Source organism: Myotis yumanensis, unplaced genomic scaffold, assembly GCF_028538775.1.
Source record: "Myotis yumanensis isolate MYYU_CA2020_CCGP unplaced genomic scaffold, mMyoYum1.0.hap1 SCAF_2, whole genome shotgun sequence".
Classification (NCBI taxonomy): Eukaryota; Metazoa; Chordata; class Mammalia; order Chiroptera; family Vespertilionidae; genus Myotis; species Myotis yumanensis.
Genome location: NW_027223753.1, coordinates 120,763,286 through 120,789,017, shown reverse-complemented (window position 1 = coordinate 120,789,017; position 25,732 = coordinate 120,763,286). Strand labels below are relative to the sequence as shown.

The window sequence follows — 25,732 nt, the reverse complement described above, 5'->3', positions numbered from 1 at the left end:
TGTGGACTCTAATGAACAAAATAAACTGATGAAAAAAATAGATACAGAGATACGGAAGCATGGGACAGACTGCCGAATCTTAGAGAGAAGGTGGGGGTGGGTGGGGTGGGTGGGGTGGGTGGGGAGAGATCAACCAATGAACTTGTATGCGTATAAGCATAACCCATGGACACAGACAATAGGGTGGTGAAGGCCTGGGTTGGGTGATGGGGACGTGCTAGAAGGGATCTATGAGGGAGGGGAAGAGGAGGATATATATGTAATTCTTTCAACAATAAAAATATTTTTAAAAATGCTTAAAGGAAAAAGGAAAAACAATGTATTTGAGAAAGTTTCAAGAGGTCTTGAAGATTCTACTAACACTAGGTTTTCCCAGAAGAGTCTTTTGAGAACTAGATCCTAGGCAAAATAGACTTTGGAAACTCCCCGAATTAGGTTCACGATAGATCTGAAATCTGACTAGATCTAAAACCACAATACTATGTTGATCTTTGCATTAACTTAAAGAATTTGCTAGATTAACACTCATTGTGTTCTTCTGACAGGTTTGGTGTTTGGGAAATGAAACTCGTTACCATATAAACAAGACGGTGGATGGTTCCACATTTTCTGTGGTCATTCCCTCGCTGGTCCCCGGGATCCGGTACAGTGTGGAGGTGGCAGCCAGCACTGGGGCTGGGCCGGGGGTGAAGAGCGAGCCGCAGTTTATCCAACTAGGTAAGTGCTGGCGCAGATTCAGGTTGATAGCATATATCACTCTTCCCTTTGGCCTCTTCTTCTTTTTACCTATTTATTTATTTTTATGTAGGGGAGCCACCATTGTAAGTTGAATAGAATGTGGATTGTGGCAATGCAGCTACAATATGATGGTGTTAGATTTAATACATAGGACAACTAACCTTAAATTTATCCAAGTGCACATTAAATGATTTTCCAAGCAAAACACTGTCAGTATTCAGTATGATCCTAATCCTGTCCTATTAAATTTTCTCATCTAGTCAAAAAATATAATTGAGCACCAAAGTTACCTCAGTGAACAAGACACATGAAAATTGCAATTGTTTGGATTAAAATAAAACAAACTTCCATGTAAAGCTTATACTAGGTATTAGAAGTTTATAGCATTATGCAATTTATATTTACCATTTTCGTCTATTTAAAATTATGGTTGCTTCTTATAAGAAAATGTAGATTGAGATGCCAGAGTACATTTAAATATGTTTATATGCTAATTATTTATCAAGTTAAGTGCATGCTTTAAAAGATGAATAGGAAAAAAACTGACAAAATCCTTCATTACAAAAATTCACTATAGAAAATGCGGCATGGAATAAGATACAAATTAGGAAGTGGTTACCAATATAACTTAAAACAAACATCAAAAACAGCCACAAAATACTATTGCAAATGGAAAGGGAAGAGGAGAGGGTCAGATATTAAGAGGCGACATTTAATTTGTGAAAGATGCTGAGACGTATATGTCAACTTTGTGTTAGATTGTTCCAGATCAGAAGTTAGGCATTAGTAATATTTTGTCAGTTGCTAAATTATGAAAAAGAATCAGATATATGAATCTTTATACTTAACAAATAAGTACATAGTATTTTTGCATGTTGATAATGTCGATGTACCCTAGAAATTATTTCTCAACAAAATTAAGAAACATTTGGCTTTGAATAAACTTAAATGCTGAACATAAGGAACTTTCCATTTGCTTTGGAAATTTATTTATGTTCCATTGTTAAGACGGTGCTAGCTGCTGTAACAGACACACTTGCAGAATTCTGGTTGCATAACACAATGAAGTCCACCTGCAGTCCAAAGGCTGTGGGGAGCGACTCCGTTCCAAACATACATGGCTGAGGAGGCTTCCAAGGTTGATCCTGGGTGAGCAGAAAGGAAGTATTGAAACACAGTTTGTGGGACGGTTTAATGGTGCAGGTCTGGAGATGGTGCCCATGGCTCCTGCCCAGAACTCAGCCGTGTGATACCAAATAGATGAATGGGCACATCACAGAAAGAAGTCACTGGCTAGGGAACTACCTCTCAACAACTCCAGTCTATGGGAGTCCCACTCACACCCTTAATGGATAGCTTGCTGTCTGCCACAACCATGGGCCAGCATTTGCTTTTTGGATTACCTTTTATACTTTGTGCATTTGAAAACAGTGCTGATATATAAAACTTTTATGTGAAAATAGCTTCATGATTTATTTCTGGTTCATTTATTGCAAAATTACAGTGTTATATAAGATATGAGGGAAAACAATTTAAATATGGACTTTTTTTTACTCAAACTGTTGCCCAAGTTTGTGAAATATCAGTATTAACTTATTAAAATTGAATTTATGAGTTACATTGTGATAACCCTATTGTTGATGTCATTTACCTATTTTGATAACATATGACTTATAGTCCTGGGTTTTCAAAGATGAATTGGAATTTTAGTTTTACGATTTAAATCATAGGATTTATGGGACAAATGGTTTGCTTGAAATCATAAATGTGCTCCAGGTTTTTTCCATATCTCAGTATAGCCTCAGCTGCCGTGAGGCAAAGCCTGAGAGGTAGATGGGCTGTTTTAATCCACTAGTCACGCTGCATTGTATTCTGTTAAGCCCATCTGGCTGCTTGTGTGAAACCTCTCCTGACTGTCTCCATTAAACCCACAGCCTCCCACCTTAACCTTGCACCAATAGCCATGGAATTCACAAGCCCAGCAAACACAAAGGGTGTGTTAGGAATAAAAGAATAGGTCTGCTTGGCTAACTTTCAGAAGATGAAGTGCTCTTAAGGTAACCATAGATAAAAGAGTCTGGAACATGAAATAAAACTTTCAGTCAACAAACAGTTGAAGGCAGGTAACTGCTTGTGAAAATAGGTTTTTCAGCCTTGACCCTCCATAGAATAAAATCTGAAATTCTGTTCAAGAGAGAAAAATAAATCAATAAAAACCACACACACACACACACACACACACACACACATGTAAGTAGCAATTTAGCCATTTTACATAGAAGCCGCTGCTATTTTCCAAAGGCTGTTTTTCTTACCCATTGAATGCTGCTGCTTTTTCCGACTGTGTCAGATTGGAATGCAGTATCATGTAATAAGGAAAGGTAATCTGTAGGATTTATTTTTCTGTTTGAGAAATGTTACTCAGGTATGATGAGTTATACCAATTATTTTTCTGAACAAAAAAAAAATTGGGGGATGGAACCAATGTTTCTATTTTAAAGCACGTTGTAATAGCAGAAGATTTTCAGAGTCAGATGATATAACAGTCATAAGAAAGCCCCATCGTAAAGAAGTGGGCAAACACCTTCTTGCTTCTCCAGATGTTGTCGGGGAAGAACATTCACACTGCAGACAGAGTGGGAACGCTGCCCACTGGCCGTCCTCCAGCCTGGCCGCAGTCGGTGCCAGCAGAGTAGGGCATTGCTTTGATGACAGAGCAACAGCTTCCAGTTTTCTGTAGAATTCCGGACGGCTCTGTGTGACGATGAAATGGTGGGCTGGAAAAATTAATATCTTAGTAGGTTTAAACATAAATAGAAAATAAGTAAATTTTAATAGCCATAAATTCCATCAATTTTTAATTTTTTTAATCAAAATAGCTGTCAGAAAACATAAGCCTATTTGTTTTGTAACACATGATCATTCTTGTCCATATTTAGTGTTCCTTGTGGTGGTTATTATTTCAAAAGAAAAATTATTTATAGTTTGTTCATGGTAGCATTATCTTCATTTATCATTGCTTTTTAATAATCCTGAATTTTATAGGCCCTTCTGAACATAGGTTCAAATAATGTGTTTCTAAGACAGTTAAGAATCAGAATATAGTCTGTGTGGGGTGCAGGTGGGGTGTGTGGGTGGTGATGGGAGAGATGGAAGACACAGCATGTATTTTTTTTTCAATATCTACCTTATACAGGTAATAAAATGTACTTACCTTTTTTAGAACATATAATTGAGGGTTTCTATGGAAGTCTGAGAAAGTATATCTTTCTTATACTTACTTATCGGGGACCCCTTATTTGTATACTTACAGTAGAGTATTTCATTTTTTACTATTGTACTTTTGTGTTAACCTCAGCACTTTCCTGTGAAACTTAATATAAGCAATGAGCTACAGAGTTTTCTGGAGTAAAAAAAATGGAAATTGTGTGCCATTGCCTTTGCTTTAAAATAAATTCCATAAAATTATATCATATTTGTTTTGAATTAAAATAAATAAAACGAATATAGTTTTGCTGAAAATCTCACAAACTATTTTAACTAACAACGCTGGTGTTGCAAATTAAGAAATGGAAGCTATTGTCCAAAAATTAACAAAATAATGATGGCAGTTTTATGTTATATAATTTATGAGTTCATTATCTTATTGAGTTTTAAACCCAAATTAATCTGAAGATGGCTTTTCAGATTCTCATGGCAACCCCGTGTCACCAGAGGACCAGGTGAGCCTCGCTCAGCAGATCTCGGACGTGGTGAAGCAGCCGGCGTTCATCGCAGGCCTCGGGGCGGCCTGCTGGGTCATCCTCATGGTCTTCAGCATCTGGCTCTATCGGCACCGCAAGAAGAGAAATGGGCTGACCAGTACCTACGCGGGTATCAGGAAAGGTACTAGCTTTCCTAAGTTTTTTATATTTTACTATGTTGACATAACTCTTGTCTTAATATGTGAATGCAAATTATGTATGTATATATACTTATTAAATCATTTTAATACATAAGGATTTTCAATAGTGCTTTTATTTTATCATGACTTCTCATGTTAACTCCTTTGAGTAGCAATGCTACATATAGGACTAATCAGTTCCAGGCCCAGTTCCCGTAAAATGTATTTCTCCCAGGTAGGTCTGCCTGGGTGTTCGCCCATCCCCTGGTTCTCTTAGGGAATGACATTTTTGCTTTATATTCTCAAGGAAACTTTTTAATCTCCTTGCCACAGAAGTTATAAATACAAGCTTTGAACTGTCTCACACAGCTTTAAGGTGGCATTGTTGCCTTTGTGAAGCTGAAGAGGTTACTTGTAAAATCATTATTTTTATGGTTGTTTCTGATTATTTATAAAATAGTCATTTCTTGTGACTATGAAATATGTGACTGAATGAGGTCCTTCAGGTTGCAGCGAGAGGAGGTGTGGTACTTTTTCATTGTTATATTTAAAGTTGCAGATTTGACTGTGCATATGCTGTTAATTAGTGAGGGTGATTTTGTTACAAATATGTTTACAGTTTTAGAAGATAAAGTTTACTTGTCTGCTATTATTTATAATTTTGTGGATGAACCAAATATGTGGCACAGACACCTTTGCCACATATCCTTAAATTCTGCAGATTGATAACTTACGTTTTATTCTCTGAGGAGATTTGATAACACTGCGGATGTATAATTCTCCCCCACTCCCAAATATATTCATTAGTTCTGGGCATCAGACACAGGCCATGGCTGAGATGATCCAGGGCCCAGTTCTCAGGGGATGGTCCCAATTTATGTCTTTAGTCCAACTAAATTTTTATAGTGCTCCTGTTGCTCTCAAAATGGCCCTGGTTTGGATGACAAATAGTACATTCACCCTAGGTTAAGGGCCTTTGCTTAATTTAAGACAACACTTTTGCTTTGCCGCAATGCAAATTTAAAGAGAATTATCAAAGACACATTCCTTCCCCTACCATCACCAACCTTAAAAAAATAAAATAAAAGGTGTGCATATTTCCTAAGTGACCATTTCCTACATGTGTTGGCCAAGTCATTTCTCTGACCCATTAAATGGCAAAGTAAGAATTTGCAGTGCCAGTTAGAATGTCCCTATACACTTATAAACAGTCTGAAGAGCAGCCTTGCATGTTTGTACTGCCCGTCACAGAGGGGCTTGGCAAGAAAGAGTCAGCACGGAATTCATCACCCACCCTGTAAAATGAATCAACGTGCGTCTTGCCTGGGGCTGCACAGCAATCATCATGTACATACCTTTGCCATGGCATTACCATGCCCAAATGTTTTCTAGATATGTATGCACTCTAGAGATGAAGCAAAATGTCAGTATCCCTTCTTGTGAAATGGAAAATGAGAGCTTAGAATTCAGTGGTTCTCAACCTTCTGGCCCTTTAAATACAGTTCCTCATGTTGTGACCCAACCATAAAATTATTTTCGTTGCTACTTCATAACTGTAATGTTGCTACTGTTATGAATCATAATGTAAATATCTGATATGCAGGATGGTCTTAGGCGACCCCTGTGAAAGGGTCGTTTGACAGCCAAAGGGGTCGCGACCCACAGGTTGAGAACCGCTGGCTTAGATGTAAACACAAGGAGCACTGGTGCTCATTTCTATACAAAGTAGAACAATATCAGGTGTTACCATAAAAAGCCTGCGACTGAAAACAATGCAGAGAAGGGTTTGCAGTGTCTGTGTTGTGGAGCCTGGAAAGAGCAGAGTAGAGTGTTAGGGGGGAGGGGAAGAGATAATATCTGATTTGAATGAGGAAAAGTGACTAATTAACATATAGATGTAGAGTCTCTTGAATTCTCCAGGAATCCTGTATTTCTTATTGCAATAGAGTGCTATAGCTGTGTAGTTACAGCAATTTAATGTTTTGTATTGTCTTGAAATCTAAATATGTGACATGAAAAGCTTTCTTCCTGAAATGTTTCTTTTCCTGTACTAATGTTCTTTATGCATGCTGGCAAACGCCTATATGCTCTTTCTGCAAAACCTATTAAACTAATGTCATTGTCCTTTTAACTAGCAGAACTCGTAGAACATAATTACAAATGTAATTGGTGAGCATTTGATTCTGCTTTCTTCATTTTGCCTTGTCGGCACTTTTTCATAATTCTATTTCTATGCAATTAAAAAAAGGTGCCTCCTGAAATCTTAAACTATCTATGTCAGAAACAATGCCAGTAATTATACAAAAAAAGGAAGTGAAGTATTTTAAAGAAATAAATGTAAAAGAGCCTATTGGCTTATAAACCATCAATTCAGAGTGTGACTGGGAATAGGGAGCTCTCTCCCCCCACCCTGCCCCCTTCCACACCACACATACATTTATCTGTAGGCATTTCCTCTGCTGTAACACTCAGTACCCCGTCCACATTCATATTGTGCCATCACTGGGCAAACAGAATGTACTATATTATTGGAAGCTTTGAGAATTAAGTTGTTCTTTGGTGTATATGCTGTTAAAAGTTCACTTATAGACCAACCTCTTTTCATCTCTTCTTCAATTCCTTAAACCAGGGCTAGCAGTTAGCTAGGCATACTGACAAGGACCTTTCATATTTTCCCTATGTCCTTGTGATAGAAAATTAATGTTCAGGCACTCTATTCTTGCTTGAATAGCTTTACTTTCTAATGTACCTTTTTTTTTTTAATGGAGACTTGTTACTATGGCTCTGTATTTTTTATTGTAGCTGAATTACATTGACTCTCTGACAAGACCCATCTTAAAGAAAACAATAGATTCTTAAAACAGGGGTTGTCATGCTGCAGACGAAGGCCAGTGTATAAACTGGGTCCATAGCATTGAGATTTTTGTTTTCATTCTTTCTAGTATGCCCAGAGATAGAGTGATTTGGTAAGAAGTGACAGCTGTAAAGGTGTAGCATTCCAGTTTGCTTCCCCACATGCTCTAATCCTAAAGTCAATTGTTTGGAGATGTTCCAATGTGAAGTGGAAAATACATTTTTGGCAGCTTTTTAATCCACAATAGCTAACCAATATTATAGTTTGTGTGTTTAAGGGTTGCGTAAAAGCAAACTTTAGTCTTCATGGAGTAAGATAGATGTCCTTGCTTTCCTCACCAGGGCAGTGTGAAGAGCTTAGAAATAAGTCATCCTCCATGAAATATCCTGGAAATAGCAATAGTGTAACCTGACACCGAGGAATGGGAGACGATAGGAAAATGGGGGAGGCAAGGCTGCTACTTTTGAGGTCTGCAGCTCCATTCCAGGCATTATTGATTAGATTAAGATTTATAGCTGCAGAGAGCGAAGGTTTTCAGAGAGGTGTTATTCCATTGTTTAGCTTCCAGAGTGTGGCATTAAAAAAATTGCTCAGCTTACTCCTAGAAAGCTTCTAAACACAAACTAAAATAGGAAAATTAAAGTTTAAAACTCCCCATTTCTTCTGTCCATTCACAAATTTCTATGATAAAAATGTAGCTTTACACTGTTTATATAATAAGGCGTCAGGCATTACTTGGCATTGAAATAGTTCAATTTTATGGTTCTCTTTATTCCAGTTCTTCCTTTCTTCTATTCTTTGTCTTCCATCCTTCCTTTTCCTCCCTCCCTCCCTCCCTCCCTCCCTTCCTTCCTTCCTTCCTTCCTTCCTTCCTTCCTTCCTTCCTTCCTTCCTTCCTTCCGTGCTTTCTTTCTCTCTTTTCCCCTCAATCTTTGTCTCTGTCTCTTAATGATGAATACTTAAGAGCCTATTAGTCCGCTTTAATAAGCATTTACTTTCAGATTTCTAGATAAGGTTGAAGCGAGACCCCCATCATGCTTGTTTAAGAATCCATCATCCACTGTTTGGAAATGATTTATAGTAGAGGGGTCCTGTTTGTACTAAAGCCATGAGCTGAATCTGTTACCAAATGCAGGGTCATTCACAGGCTAACCCAGCACAATTCCCCTCCGTACTAGAATGTCAGACACTTCAAAATGGTACCTGCAGAGACAAGTTCTCTCTTTAACCTCAGATTCTGTTTTGTTCATATATCAGAATGTCAGAGCTGCTGGCTTAGTTATTTACATTTGTCTTATGTTCAGCTGTCTGCTTGATTTATACTAATGTGATATGTTCCCTTTCTCTCTTCAGCTTAATAACTGGTTTATATTTTGTTTTGATTTTCAGTCCCGTCTTTTACCTTCACACCAACAGGTATATATTTGCACTTACCCTCCTCCTTTCCTTTGTTAGTTCAGCATGTGTTGTACTATTGTGTTTCAGTTTTTATTTCATTTTCTGCAGGAAGTTGGGGGAGAGGGCTTAAATGGAATATAATACTTCATTTACTCATGTCAGGCATGCCTTTGAAGCAGAAATGGTTGGTGTTGCTTTTCATGCCTTTCATGCAGTTATTTATTCATATTGCACACTGCACATCAGCCTTGTATGCATGTGTTTCATTAGATAGACACACTGTAGCTACCCTCGGCATGATTTAACACGTTAATGATCTTATTGATGATTTCATACTTGGCAGTACATTTTTTCCTTAACTTAAGCTTTCAGGTTTTCCAACAAAAATGTCTCTCCCTTTCAATTCTCTGTCCATAGAATCAACATTCTTGAAGGTAACCAAAATAGCCAGCACACCTGAAGATAAAACTTCATTTTCCCTAAGTCAGAATCCTGATGTTCTGTTCTCTTCTGTTTCTTTCAAAGTGGGTCCTCCACTCTCACATCACCTCCAGTGAGAGATGTACCTGGAGCCTTGCCTCCTCGTTGCTAATCCAGTTATTGTAATCACTGGAAGCAGTTATCTCTCCTCTGCAGACTCCCAGTTTGGAGTTCTTCTAAGTAGCAGAATTTGGCAGCTTTTAGAAACACATTTCTTCTTAGAAAATGTGTCTGTAGTTATAGAAAAGCTAATCTCCTTAACCATTTGCCTATGTGCAAATCTTGTTTTGTTGTGGCTAGATTTTTATGCCCATACTTTATTAAGCTGAGAATGCTTTCAAGGGCATTAAAATATATGTTTGCTATATATACATTCCTGATGAAAGCCACAATAAGGAAAACATTGCATTAATTGATAGTCACAGTGTGGCCTATATACATCTTTGTGTGTGGAGAGAGAGAAGGGTTATTTAAACATTTCTCTTTGTCTTACTGTTACTCATACTTCTGGGGAAATAGTCTAATAGGGATTTCCCCCTCAATTTAAGATTTTACTTAAATTTATAAAATGATATGATATAATAATAAAATGAAAATATAAATCTATGGGAATTCAACTGTACAAATGTATGACAGAGGTATTTAATAAGAGTGTACTGACATTTTCTTTTGCTTACTTCTCAACCTTGTGGATACTTTGATAAGAATAACTTTATTTAATTCTATACAATGTTTAAAAAAATACTACTTGAATCAGAAATCTGCTAATTCCTGTGATGATTTTTGTGTTGTTTCTAAGTAGAAAGGGAGAATGCATTACATTTTAGAAAGATGCTCATAAATGTACTAGCTTTTGATATACAAATATAAACATGTCTATTAATTTTTATTTCTTTTTTTTTTTGGTAACATCCTAGTAACTTATCAGAGAGGAGGCGAAGCTGTGAGCAGTGGAGGGAGGTAAATATCTTGCTTGTTTTGTAGATTTTAAGGGGAATTCCAGATATTTCTTCTTCTCTTCCTTGATGACATCACTATCTTTGCTTAAAAGATTTAAGTTAAAGGTGAAATTTGTTCAAATCTTTCAGAAATACTCCACTCCTCTGTGTTGTGACACCAGCTTGTTTACACACAAATGCAGTTCCTAATTAGAGCTGTTGCATCAAAGTCAGTGACCACCAGAGGGAGAACTTGAACCAGGAAAGACAGACTTGCTGATTTAGCAGATGATTAAAAGGACTTATAGTAATCAAGTGACGGCATTTATGAAGATTAAGAAATATAACTAGTTAACAGATACTATCAAACAAAAAGTGTTCATTTAAAACCTGCTGATAACAGCATTTGCTCATAAGTTGTAGGTTATGTTTGTTTTTTGTTCTTGTTATGAATTCAGCCTAGTTCAGCTGTCCATATTGCAGGGAAATATGGTGAAATAAAAGAAGAAACCTAGGTAGCTTATTAACACAGAGCTTTCTTTTCTATAATAAAAATGAACCTCAATCCTATGTTTATGATTTTTTTGTTATTATTCAGTGAACTTTAATATATTCACAGGGAAATTGCAAATTGAGGTGAGAAGTGGCTTAAAGGGGATGAAATAATATATAAGTTATATGAGCCATACTTCAGAATTTTCTACAATAAGATTATTTCTTTTTCAAAAACTGACATCTTGCTTAAGGTGTAAAAAAAAAAATCTTCCAACAAAAACCATTTTATGATTCAAGTTTAATTAATTTATTGGTTGCCATGCTCTGTACAGATGGGTAATGTGACTGCTCCTGGAAAGGACAAAAATGAGTAAGATATTGCTCCTGAAATCGAGGAACGTATGTCTGATACAAAATCACTGAATTAGTATATGACAAAGTGATTTAAATGGAAATGTTGATAACCTTTAACCAATGCAGTACAAATACAGCAACAAGCACTACTAGGTACTGCTGCAGCTTCCTGTTTGCATACCTGTGAAACAAAGCCAGCCGCTGGAAGATCCAAAAGCTGGGGAGGTCTTCTTAAGGAATAAATCCACTTGATTCAGGAATTAAAACAGGGCATGTTTTTGCGTCCAGGGGATTTCCATCTAAATCATAGCCCAGACATTCATGAAACAGCCTCTGGCATAAGAACATTCTCTCGTGAGTAAATCTGGAATGCCTGACTATAAACCACCTCTCTATCTGTGTATATTTATGACTCCAGACTTCAGTTTTCTCATTAATCAAAGCATATTAAAGTGCTTATTGAGCAGCTTCTATATTCTCTGCACTAGCCCCTGCATGAGCACAGGCACAGAGGAGTACATGCGACACACACACACACACACACATGCACAGTATAAGTTTGGTTTCTGCTGAAAAGGAATTAAAAACCTAAATAGACCAACTTATCAAATCAGAATAATGACAGGAGCCCATAGGTATCAAATGCTAGTTTATGTGGAAGGGCTGAAAATTTACAAAGTTCCTGGAATATTTTTCTATTTGGAAAGCTCACCAATAACCATGCAAAATTAACCTTTTAAATCTAAAAAATAGAATAACAGTAAAACCGGTTTATTTCAAGTACCAAATAGAAATCATCTTTATACCCCATGAAATGATAAAAGATGCTGAAATGTTACAGAGAGAGCAGCTAAATAGGTATATTAGAGTCAGCACTCAAAATGACAGTTTTGTGTATACATACACACAATTTTAAATTTATTTATTAATCAAACATATTTATTGACTACCCAACATGTAACTTGGCACTGTTCTAGTTGCTTGAGATATATCAGTGAACAAAGTCAGTAAAAATTTCTGTCTGCATAAACCTACGTTTAGTGAGGGAGATAGAAGATAAATAATAAACATTTAAAAAATCAACTTTATAATATTAGCAGTTGAGTGATATGGGAAAAATAGAACAGCATAAGAGAGATCAGGAGGACATTAGGAAGAGGTCTTACTTTCTAGCCACTTTGAGTGTGTGTGTGTGTGTGTGTGTATGTGTGTATGTGTGTGTGTCTAAGACCCAGTATGGTAAGAGAATGAGGAGTGAACCAAACTCCTGCACTCATTTCTTTCATGTCCATTCCTTAATCCCTGCTTCCCTCAGGCATCTCAGACTCCATGAGCCCTCACTGAACCTCCTACCTCATCTGCTTAGTGACACCTAAGTCAAAATGTTCCAGTCATGCTCTTCCCTGAATCCGTTACTGCTTTTTGTTGAGCCTAAGTTTTACCCCCTTTACTATCACTATTTTGTTTCCCTTCAAACACTTGTTCTTTCTTGCCTAATCTATTACAAAAGCTCTCAGCAGTCCTGCTTTCATCTGTCTCAACTTGGACTATTTCATGTGAATTCCCTTTGCCCTTTTGGAGCCAGAATATTTTGAAATGCATATGATCATGTCTCTCAGTGGCTGAAGTATTATTGATCTTTGAAAGATAATCATCAAAAACTATCTAAAAGGGGAAGGGATGTGTGAGTTATTGAAAAAAATGAATGTCAGAAGACCTAAGTTCAGTCAACTTTAAAGAAAATTTGGGGTGCTGGACATTTCCCTCCCATAAAGGAGAAGGTTTAGCTAAAAATCACTTCCAGTTTTCAATATTGTAAATTTAGCTCTTCCCAGAGAAGGGTGAATGAGGATTGTGGTAAGTAAAGAGACCTCTTCTCAGCTTGAAAAAGAAGACTTGTGATGTAACTCAGGGGAATATATTGGAAAGATTAAGTAACTGTTCCTATTCATTTGCTTTCCTTACCTCAAACATCCCAGTCACCTCTTCAAAAAAACAAAAAACAAACAAAAAAACCTACTTAAGACCAACCCACAGCATAAACCAGGAAAAAGCAAACAAAGTCTAAAAAAAAGGAGTTGGGAAGTCAGGCTAACCAGGTGGAAAATGCCAATCCCACTTTAAAAAAAATTTTTTTTTAATTTATTTTTTGCTATGGGAGTTGAGTTCAGGCTTGCTTCTCTTTAAAATATTGGCCACTCTTAGATCTGTCTTTCCCTTCTTTGTGGCTTCAAAAGTCTTTCATGTTATCAATGGAAAGAGGAGACAGTCTAAAGCAACTCTTACCACTGGGCTCCTTCAACATTTTCTCCAGCACCTGAACCATGTAGTATTTTATTTTGTGGTTTATGAGTACAAGTAGGTATTTGTTTTGTTTTGTTTTGATTTTGGTGAACGATTGGCATACTTGGAGTAAAAGGAGCAGAGAAATTAAAGGTAACTGCCACCTGGTTACTTAAGTTCATTTGTTCTCTTTTCCTTTATGACACAAATTTATCCCCCTAATATAAATTGTATGATAAATTTGTTTTGTTTTTTGTAGGCCCTTGTGTCTTCCTTTTCCTGATAAATACTGTCTTTTTGAAAACAAGGAAGAAATAGGCAAAACTCAGAAATGTTAGCATGAAAATATAACAAATTAACATTGTATGGCAATCTATTATATGCTAACATTTCAGGCACATATTAATTCCTATAACTGGCATTGGGTTTGCTTCTGCTTCACTTCTTATTGCTGGGTTGCTAGCTCTGTTTTATGCACACTAGACCATCTTAAATGCATAAAGATAGCCTGTGAGATTATTAGTTTAAAAAGACCCCGTAACACCCTTATCAGAGTAGCTGCATATGACCTTGACTTCCTCAAAGACCTCTGAAATACGCACATGGCATTTTCAGATTCATTATGAGCTAATAAGCACAGTTAACCTTCTTTCCTAAATAATTAGCATTCCAAACGCAAGTCTAAACTGAAAACTAGGATGTGAGTTGTTAATCCTACTTCCCATTGGAAATCATCCATACATATGAAGAGTGCTTTCAGCCTATGATGATATCAAAACATTAACTTGAAAGTTTTGTTCTGAGGGAATCAGAGTAGCATAAAAATATTGTCTATTCCTTTTGAAAAATGTAAAACAGACTGTGGAAAATTTCCACTTGACCCATACTTTAAACATCCTGTTATATCTCTACTGTGCCAAATATAGAGATTTATTTTTAATAACTTCTCCAGTGATAACACACATGGTTTAAGTTCAAGAGAAAATAAAATAAGGAAAGCAAAAGATTAATGGATGCAGAATTTCTATAACTAACATTTATTTCAAAGGCCCCAGATATCTGTGAAACAGCTTGCATTTAAATGTTTTAACTTTCTACAGTTCAGCAACATTGCTCTTCAAAGCATGTTTTTATCAATAATTTTTATAGTAAGTTTGCTCAGTTTTAACAGCTTTACTATGAATTTCAAGACTTCAGACATTTTCCTCACTCTTTCTTTTATTAAGAATACTAGAGGCCTGTTGCACAAAAAAATTATTGCAATAGGCCTTCCCTTCCCCTGGTTGCAAGCACCGGTTTTCCCCCGGCACCTGGCACCCAGGCCTTTGCTCTGGCCAGAGCAGCCTTCAGCGTGCGTATGCAAATTAACCGCCATCTTTGTTGGCAGTTAATTTGCATATCTTGCTGATTAGCCAATGGGAGGTGTAGCGAAGGTATGGTCAATTACCCTGTTTGTCTATTATTAGATTAGATATGAGGGCTTGAAGAAATTTCAGCACTCTCCAATATATGTGTTTATAATATTCTAGATTAAAATGTAGATTTTAGAGCCAGACTACTTGGGTTTGCACCCCAGCTTTGCTGTTCCCTCACTTTGTATAACCAAATACAAAATTCTTCACCTGTCTCAGGAGTCTCAGTTTCCTCATCTGTAAAGTTTGAGTAATAGTGACTTCCATGTAGAAAATTTGTGAGATTAAATGAGTTGATACATGTCAAGACCTCAGAACAATGCCTCACACATTGTAAGCAAAGAGATAAAAATATTCATTTTTATTATATATATATATACATATATATTTACATATGGATAGATATATAAATGCTAAATCCTTATACTTCATTTAAAGTGAATTATTCTCACCCTAGCCAGTTTTGCTCAGTGGGTAGAGCGTCAGTCTGCAGACCAAAGGGTCCCGGGTTCAACGGGTCAAGGGCACGTACCTCAGTTGCAGGCTCCTCCCTGGCCTGGGCCCTGGTCGGGGTGCATGCAGGAGGCAACCAATCAATGTGTTTCTCTCACATCGATTTTTCTACTCTCTCTAAAAAAAAAAATCAATGAAAAAAATATCCTGTGTTGAGGATTAAAAATAAAATTAAATAAATAAATAAAGTGAATTATTCCTCAAATGATCATTTGCATAATAATTTTTCTCAAGTCACTGTGTCAGCATAGGAACCATGGAGAGTGGGATGTCAGGTTCTTGCTTCCCAGGTAAATGAGAAGCATGTTTATTGCACTGAAACAAAGAAAATGAAACCATGAAGAACATCTTTGCAGAATTTGTAGTCCCAGTCTGTTTATTGTGGGTCTGACAGCACATCTGCATCATCACCTCTGCTGAGTTAGCAAACACTGACAGTGTTGGGAAAAGGACGTCATGAATGCCTTTCGGGGGCTCCAGTTTGCATCTCTGGCCCTGTTGGTCCAGGGCTCCCATTAATAATTGCTGCTGTGCTTTGCATTCCCAACACATAATGAAAGAGGATTAACATCTGTTGTGCCAAAGAAGAAAAAGAACACTGATATTTCTTATAGTGGACATCTTTGTTTTCCCAGGTTTAATTCAATAGCTTTCCTTTGTTGATATAGGGATTTGTGCGTTTCACATAGTCCCCATCAGAAAATGTTGGCAAGCTTAAAGAACTGTGCACTGGAACATTGATGGGCTCTCTGCGAAATGTCACAGACCCCAGACTCACTATTTCTGAAACACTGTCGTGAAAAAAATATGCAAATGTTCTTACTGTGCAGGATCCATTGTCTAAGTGAAGATGCTTGTTCCATTTTTCAAATCAAGTTGTGGGAAGAATCATGACTTTTTAAGGGGTCAAAAATGAGAAAATGCAAACCATCTTAACTATGGAATTCTTTAAGCTACTAAAACACTAAAAAATACATGTCTCTATATTTTTAAATTTCATGTTTGATTTTAGTCAGTGACTAAAGATGGAGTAGAGCATTGCCAGTTTTCAAAGTTATGGTTATATAAACTGAGGTGCATCACAGAATATTACATTACAGTTGCCTTGTCTGTAAAATAAAAGGAATAATAATGTCATTCAGTATAGTTGACCAAATTATTTGTGATAGTAATGAAATAAATCATTCATTCAAATCTGAATTAGAAATATTATTTGCTATTTATATAACATTTGCTTAATATATTTTTTTGCTTTAGGCCGGGACTTCTCAACATCAGTGAACCTGCCGCCCAGCCCTGGCTGGCAGACACGTGGCCTAACACTGGTAACAATCACAATGACTGCTCCATCAATTGCTGTACAGCAGGCAGTGGGAACAGCGACAGCAACCTCACCACCTACAGTCGCCCAGGTTAGAGACCCAGAGACATCTTGATAAATTTCTTTCCCTCCCTACATTGGGAGGGAAAACTTGATCAACATTTTCGTGAAATTCTGAGTATGGTTTAGCTGTCTGGCCTATTTACTTTTTCCATCCCTACATCTTCACAGTTTATTCTCCCACAAGAATGATTCCCAGTGTTTGATGGGAGTATGGAGAATATAAACTCCAGAATAGGAATCAAATTAGGACAAATGAAATTATCTAAAAGTTTTCACCTTCATAAAAATGTTTGCAGTTATAATTTTTAATGGTAATTAATTATTTTCAACATTTTGGGAATAAAACATCAAAATGTGAATAAATCTATAGTTTGAGAGAACCAAATTCTTAATAGCAGTAATAATAACAACTATGTAACAATAATAAAAATGTTTAATTAACTGAAATTTAAATTCACATTTTTATAGTATAGAAGTAAATCCTGGTGACATAAGAAATATATATCTTTTGCAGATGTGTATTCATCTTTTATTTTGTATTGTACGTTCTTGGTTCAGAAATTTATGCAAGTAAAATACTTTGCTAAAATGTCATGCTAAAATATGAATGTGTAGTACGTGAAATTTGAAGGGTTAAACAAAAAATTATAAATTATTTTCATTTTAAAAAACCTCAACGTTCACAATATGTGAATATTAAAAGAATCGTAAAGAATCAGAAGATATGACTACAGAAGTAAAATAATTCATAACCCATTGAATTAAGAACAGGGAAACAGAACATGGCATTTAAGTAAAGATGGTATATATGTTATATAAAGAGCAATCGTAGTGTAATCTATAACTCTGACCTGGAAAGAACTCCCAATAGATATGGATAGGAATGTAACATAACCCGGTGACCCAAGTCCATGTTCTCCAAAGGTGCATATGCTAGTTGTCCTTCAGGCAGATGGTCACATAATTATAAAAGGAAGACCATGCTGAGCTCTATATGAGAAAAAAAATTATAATAGTCATTTAAATTAATATGTAGAGTTGTGTTGTCCAATATGGTAGCCTCTGGCTATAGGTGGCTATTTAAATTTTAAAAATATAATTTAAAATGAAGAATTCTATTTTTTTTCATATTTATTGTTGAAAGTATTATGTATGTCCCTTTTTTCTCCATTGACTCCTTATAGCCTGCCCCCGCACCCCACCCCAGGCCTCCACCACCCTATTGTCTGTGCCAATGGGTTATGCATATATGCATACAAGTTATTTGGTTGATCTCTTCCCACCCACCCACTACCCACCCCAGCCTTCCCTCTGAGGTTCAACCGTCTGATCCATACTTCTATGTCTCTGGGTCTATTTTGTTCATCATTTTTTTTGTTCATTAGATTCCACATATCATGTGATACTAGTCTTTCTCTGACTGGCTTATTTAACTTAGCATAATACTCTCCAGGTCTCTCTATGCTGTCTCAAAGGGTAAGAGATCCTTTCTTTTTTACTGCTGCATAGTATTCCATGGTATAAATGTACCACAGCTTTTTTTGTCCACTCATCTACTGATGGGCACTTGGGCTGTTTCCAGATCTTAGCTATGGTAAATTGTGCTGCTATGAACATAAGGGTGCATATATTCTTTCTGATTGGTGTTTCTGGTTTCTTAGGATATATTCCTAGAAGTCAGATCACTGGGTCAAATGGTAATTCCATTTTTTATTTTTTGAGGAAACTCCATAATGTTTCCATAATGGCTGCACCAGTCTGCATTACCCCCAGCAGTGTACTAAGGTTCCCTTTTCTCCACATCCTCGCCAGCACTTCTCATTTTTGACTTGTTGATGGTAGCCATTCTGACAGATATGAGGTGATACCTCATTGTCCTTTTAATTTGCATCTTTCTGAGGACCAATGACTTTGAGCATTTTTTCATATGTCTCTTGGCCATCTGAAGGTCTGCTTTGGAGGAGTATCTATGTAGGTCATTTGCCCATTTTTTAATTGGATTGTTTGTCTTTCTTTTGTTAAGTTGTATGAGTTCTTTATATATTTTGGATATTAACCCTTTATCAGATGTATCATTGGAAAACATGTTCTCCCATACAGTGGGCTCCCTTTTCATTTTGTTGATTATTTCTTTTGCTGTGCAGAAGCTTCTTATTTTGATGTATTCTCATTTATTTATTTTCCTCTTAGTTTCCTTTGCCCTAGGAGATGAATCTGAATACATATTGCTATGAGAGATGTCTAAGATTTGTCTGCCTATGGTTTTTTTTTTAAGATTTTTATGGTTTCACATCCTACATTTTAATCTTTTATACATTTTGATTTAATTTTTGTGTATAGTGTAAGTTGGTGGTCTAGTTTCAATTTTTTGCACATAACTGTCTAATTTTCCCAGCACCATTTATTGAAGAGATTGCTCTTGCCTTCTTTGTCAAATATTAATTGAGCATAATGGCTTGGGTCAATTTCTGGGGTCTCTGTTCTGTTCTAATGATCTATATGCCTCTTCCTGTGCCAGTACCAGGTTGTTTTGATTACAGTGGCTTTGTACTATAACTTGATATCTGGTATTGTTATCCCTCCAACTTTATTCTTTTTCCAGATTGCTATGGCTATTCAGGATCTTTTTTTGTTCCATATAAATTTTTGCTCCATACCTGTGAAATATGCCATTGGTTCTTTAATAGGGATTGCATTGAATCTATAGACTGCTTTGGGTAGTATGGACATTTTAATGATGTTAATTCTATCAATCCACGAACTGTTATATTCTTCCATTTGTTTATATCTTCCTCTATCTCTTTTTTCAATGTCCTGTGGCTTTCTGAGTATAAATCTTTTGCCTCCTCTGTTAAATTTATTCCTAAGTATCTTAATCTTTTTGTTGCTATCATAAATGAGATTATTTAGTTTCTCTTTCTGAGAATTCATTATTGGTCTATGAAATGCCATCGATTACTGGGTATTAGTTTTGTATCCTGCTACATTGCCAAATTCCTTTATTAAATCTAGTAGGTGTTTTTTTTTGTTTGTTTGTTTGTTTTGTTTTTTTTTATGGAGTCTTTAGGGTTTTCTATGTACAATATCATGTCATCTGCGGATAATGAGAGTTTTACGTCCTCCTTTCCAGTTTGGATGCCTTTTATGTTTTCTTCTTGTCTGATCACTGTGACTAGGACTTCCAGTACTATGTTGAATAAGAGTGGTGAAAGCAGACATCCCTGTCTTGTTTTTGTTCTTAGGGGAAATTGTTTTAGTTTTTGCTCATTGAGTATTATGTTGGCTGTAGGTTTGTCATATATGGCTTTTATTATGTTGAGGTATGATCCCTCTATTTCCACTTTGCTGAGAGTATTTATCAAAAATAGGTGTTGGATTTTGTCCAATGCTTTTTCTGCATCTATTGGTACGATCATGTGATTTTTGTCTTTTAATTTGTTTTTGTGATGTATCACGGTTATTGATTTGCAAATATTGTACCAGCCTTGCATCCCTGGAATAAATCCCATTTGGTCATGGTGTATGATCTAATATATTTCTGGATCAGATTTGCTAAAGTTCTTCATTCTTACCAGCCACAATCAAGTGCTCAGTTGCCACATGTGGCTAGTGGCTACTGTATTCACAATGCAGAACAGAACATGTCCTTCATCTCAGAAAGACCTAGCACTCACTTAGAAAGACTGGTGAAGAGAAATGATGTTGCCATATCTGTGTGGCCTTTAATAATATTTCTTAAAGACTATTCAACAAAAGTTAATACCTAGAAATTAGAATTGCTAAAGGCCAGATGAATAAAATATTTCTGCTCCCTGATCATTTATTATTGAAATGACAAGTAATCGAACTTAGTATATAGGGGAGTTGCAATTTTTCTTAAGATCATATTTAAGTTTACATCTTTAATATCAACCATGTTCATTTATCATTTTTTAAGATATCCAATCTTCAAGGTGACCTGTTAATATTGGTGCCACTAGGAACTGCATGAATAACATAATGGTATTTTTATCATTGTAGCTTCACTAATTTTTAAAAAAATTTTAAATTTAAATTATGATTTGACTTTCTCCTACTTTATAAATATTTTAACAGCAGTCTTTAAATATTTCTATATAAATATATCTGTTATTTCATTCTCAAATATTTCAATGAAGGAAAAATTAAAGGGAAATTGAGATAATAGACATAATAGATATTATTTCATATTTTATTTTATTAAATTACCCCAGTTACTTATGATTCCTTTTGCCATCAATATTGTCATTCTTGGGATCTGTGTTCTGTCCCATTAATCTCTCTTCCTATTCTTGTGCCAGTACCAGGCTGTTTTGATTACAGTAGCTTTGTAGTATAACTTAATATCTGGTATTGTGGTCCCTCCAACTTTGTAAAACCATGAAAAAATAATTAGCATCTTTCCCTGACAGTGATTATCCTACATGAGCAGGAGAATAATAAAATTTCCTGAGCACTATGTACTATCACTCCTCTGTTCCTCATATCTTTTGAGCAGAGGTACTTTCTAAAATACTTAAATCTCATGTTCTTTGATTGGGGGGGGGGGGGCAACATTGTTTTTTCTTTGTTTGGATTCTGAACTTATACACTTTGTTCTATTGCTTCAATAGCTAACCAGTAGCTTCAAGTAGTTCAATCACTACAGACTAGAAAATTTTAATTTGACACATAAAGATATTCATGTATGTATTATTTTGGTAGTATTTCTCTTAATAGGGTTGTTAAAGAAAAGTTATCTTAAATTGGGAAAATTATTTACTATATAGCACTAGTAGCAGAAGTTCAAAATTATTTACCCTCTACATAAATTCCGTGTGTCCTCTCTTATTTCTTCAAATTTTAATTATTTTCTTTAGAAAGTACATGTAAATACTTGGCCCTTTCCTTCTATCTTATGTGAGCCTATTTGTTCTTTACATAACAATTTTACTGTGACTCGCAAAGCTACTTACAAAGAAATTTAAAACGAATAACCATGGAGAATGACTTTTTCCTTTTCCTCTTCGTTGCACATAGCTGATTGTATAGCAAATTATAACAACCAACTGGATAACAAACAAACAAATCTGATGCTCCCTGAGTCAACTGTTTATGGTGATGTGGACCTTAGTAACAAAATCAATGAGATGAAAACCTTCAATAGCCCAAATCTGAAGGATGGGCGTTTTGTCAATCCATCAGGGCAGCCCACTCCTTATGCCACCACCCAGCTCATCCAGTCAAACCTCAGCAACAATATGAACAATGGCAGTGGGGACTCCGGCGAGAAGCACTGGAAGCCGCCCGGGCAGCAGAAACAAGAAATGGCACCAATTCAGTATAACATCATGGAGCAAAACAAATTGAACAAAGGTGAAGAGCTTTGCCTTCATTCCCATTCTTTTCTGTATCGGTACCCTTAACCCTTCTGCCCTATGTGCCGAAACTCATCCGGCACTAGCAAGCGAACCCTTTCCTTTGTCACTAAAGTATTCTTATTTCTTTGGTTTCAAAACGTCCAGTGTCAAAGAGTTAATTAGCACAACAATAACCTTGGAAATTGATTTTAAAATAAATATAAGTATTTTCAAATGGTTTTGAGATTAATTTAAATTTAATCGTAGGTGAGGGATTGCTTAGGACAGACGATCTTTTATTCATAAGGCAGATGTACAACCGTCACAATACCTCACATTTTAAATAAATAGACTATTCCATTTTCCCAGTCAAGGATGGAAGATAATTGCTTCTATATGGTCATATAAATGAATGGCACTTTTATATCAAACTGAAGAAAAATAATTAAATTGAACTGGAGAAGTGGTTCAGTTTGCTGTCTCTCTCTCACCTCATGCGGTTACTGTATGATTGTAGAACCTAAGTTTCTTTGGTTGACCTGATTGAAGTCTGTCAGGATAGAACCTAAAATAAATTGAGTTTAGTGTTAACTTGTCGCAGCAGAATGGTATTTTATGGCCAGAGGGGAATGTTTCTCTATTGTAATATGTGTGAGCTTGAAGAGACTGGTATTTGATTTCTTTGTAGTCCTTCAGGCTACAGCTTTAATAACATGATTTGTAAAGTTATGTCATAAAAAAAGATGATTGCTTTTATTTGAATAGATCAGGCAATTTTGTATAAATGTCCAGGTAAAAGATACATTTTATTGTAGATAATTAGAGATATAGACTTATTTTCTTTAGCCTTGAGTTGGGACTTCTTTTTTAAAAAATAAAACAGATTACAGTTAGAGATTACACAACAGCTTAAACCTACTATTTCGTTTGATTAAGTTAGTGTTATATGTTCTAATTTAATAATTCGCATTTTGCTTTTTTCTAAGTTTAAGAAAACACTTGATTGGCATAATAACCCAATTCAATAAATATTTCTTAAGACTCTTGCACAAGTTCATGGCAAAGGCTGACAAAGATGAATAAGACTGTTCTGCAATCGTAGAGTTTGCAGTGAGGATTCAAACTATTGTTACAGTATTCCTCTATAGTACATGGCTTTACTGTGGACTGTGGAAAGGTTTGACAGCCCTCTGTACAAATATTTCAGAACTCTGATTTATTGTTTAGACTGCTTGTAAACAGACTTGGTATGTGAAACTATAATAAAGACCCTGGCATGCAACTAGACTGACAGATTATTACTCATTACATTCCAGTGGTGAGTTTATCATTTGGACTTTTCCCTTTGCCTTGGTGGCAGATTGAAATACTTTGCTTTCTTATCATGGATATATTTTTATTAGATATAATCTTGCTGACAAGTTTTATTTTTTATTTTACTTATTTTTTATGATTTAAAGACATGGTATTTCCTGATTTCTTATTGTTTAAATGATTTTGTTACTATATTTATAAAGGTAAGAAGTTAAGAAAATCTGATTTCTGTCCAACTTGATTTACAAAGAATTTAAAGAGAAGAAAGAGTCTCTCATAGGATTTGTTCACATCTGTGTTTAGTCTAATTCATGGAAAAAAATGATGCAAAGAATTTGTATTTTGTAAATCATTTTTAAAAAATATTTTAAATTGAATTTATTGGGGTGACATTGGTTAATAAATAAGGTTCCAGGCATACAATTCTACAGTGCATTATCTGTATATTGTATCGTGTGTTTACCACCCCAAGTCAAATCTCCTTATAAATCTTAAAGGATACATGTTTAAAGGTCTTTAATTTTTCTTGACTTTTCCTCTGGAACATTTACACATGTCTTAGCAAGTGATCAACATGATGGTTTAAAAAGCCTAATTGTTGGTAAATGATTGAGGCACCAAAAAGAAAATAAATGTTTAATTTTTTTCATCCAAAATGTCTAGATTATCGAGCAAATGACACAATTCCTCCAACTATCCCATACAACCAATCATATGACCAGAATACAGGAGGATCCTACAATAGTTCCGACCGGGGCAGTAGTACATCTGGTAAGTAAGGGAAATGAAAGAGAAAGTCAGCAGTTCTTTTCAAAAGATGTTGCATTCTAAGATTATGAATTGAATGCTAATGAACTGAAGTGCATATATGACATGTCTTTAACGTCATATAATTTTTTTAAATTTTGTTTTATTGCTTAAAGTATTATGAAGAGTATTACATATGTCTTTTTTTTCCCCCTTGACCTTCCCCCGGCCTCCCCTACCCCCCAGTGTCTTGTGTCCATTGGTTATGCTTATATGCACATAATTTTAATCTTTCAAATATGGGTCTTGTCTCTGTAATTTGAAGGACTCTCCATTCACAAAACCATTTTATGTTCTATTTGCTAACAAAGATTGAGGATCTTATTTTCCTCCTTGTTGGGGAGCTTTCATAAAGCCAGAAGCATGAAGTAGTCTTTAAAGGCTGTTACACCTTCACCAATTCCAAGCCAAAATATAATTTAAAAAATTTTGCACATATAGTTGATCTGCTAAATGTTACCATTTGAAGGCACATAAAATTTTGACACTTGAGAATCAAAAGCCTCAGCAACAATATTGTGAGATCTAGGTTCAATAGGAACCTGCCTCAGTTTGTAAACTCTCTACTCCTTCAATTATTGCTGTAAAACCTCATTAAGCAACCTCCCAACTTAAGTCTGCAAGTACCTCAGAAATCACATTCAGGCCTCTTCTCTGTGGTCTTTATGCTGTTGCAGCTGTTTGCCAGCTGTTTTCCTGATAGAGCCTGCAGATGGGAGCTTGCTAGTACTTAAGTTTTGTTTTTCTAATTAAAGGCAGTTCATTATTAGAAGTAACATGTGGCAAGTCACACCACAATGAGAACACAACCAATTGATCTTGACTCTATTATGTTTCCCCAGGACAGGGTAGAAATATCACCTCCAAACATCTGGACTAAAATTGTTGCTAGGTGCTTTTAGACAAGTGTCTCTACCTCTCTTTTATAATGAATACTAGACGCCCAGTGCATGAAATTTGTGCATGGTGTGAGGGACCCTCAGCCTGGCCTGCACCCTCTCGCAATCTGGGACCCCTCGGGGGATGTCTGACTGCCAGTTTAGGCCCGATCCCTGTAGTCAGACATCCCTCTCACAATTTGGGACGGCTCACCCCCAACCACTCACCTGCCTTCCTGCTTGTTCCTAAAGGCTCGCCTGCCTGTCTGCTCAGTGCACGTCATAGCAACTGGTTGTTCTGGTTGTTCCGCCATGACAGTTGCTAAGGCTTTTATATATATAGACTAGAAGCTTGTTGCATGAAGATTTGCGCAATAAGCCTTCCTTCCCCTGGCTGCTGGCACCAGTTTTCCTCTGGCACGCGGGACCCAGGCCTTTGGTCCAGCTGCAGTGGAGAAGCCAAGCCTCAAAGCTAGGCTTCTCCCCTCCGGCCGCAGTGAGGCTTGGCTTCTCCCCTCCGGCCACAGTGAGGCTTGGCTTCTCTGCTATGGCCACTTCAGTCTTCAGTCTTCAGTCTTCGCTCAGCGCCTGAGTATGCAAATTAACCACCATCTTTGTTGAGTTAATTTACATAGTCGCTCTGA

At 36.2% G+C, this 25,732-nt stretch overlaps 1 protein-coding gene across 7 annotated transcripts in view; it reads left to right on the top strand.

The window, feature by feature from the left end:
• Nucleotides 1–25,732, top strand: part of ROBO1 (roundabout guidance receptor 1) — a 569,906-nt gene that overhangs the window by 508,657 nt on the left and 35,517 nt on the right. For 2 of the 7 annotated variants that reach the window (XM_070406014.1, XM_070406019.1), the window contains exons 16-22: nt 546–717; nt 4,426–4,623; nt 8,865–8,891; nt 10,271–10,313; nt 16,606–16,760; nt 21,770–22,105; nt 24,067–24,174. In XM_070406014.1, coding sequence (XP_070262115.1) covers nt 546–717; nt 4,426–4,623; nt 8,865–8,891; nt 10,271–10,313; nt 16,606–16,760; nt 21,770–22,105; nt 24,067–24,174 — 1,039 coding nt within the window. The remainder of the gene's footprint in view (nt 1–545; nt 718–4,425; nt 4,624–8,864; nt 8,892–10,270; nt 10,314–16,605; nt 16,761–21,769; nt 22,106–24,066; nt 24,175–25,732) is intronic. The other 5 variants (XM_070406018.1, XM_070406021.1, XM_070406015.1 and 2 more) reach the window with 3 other exon arrangements.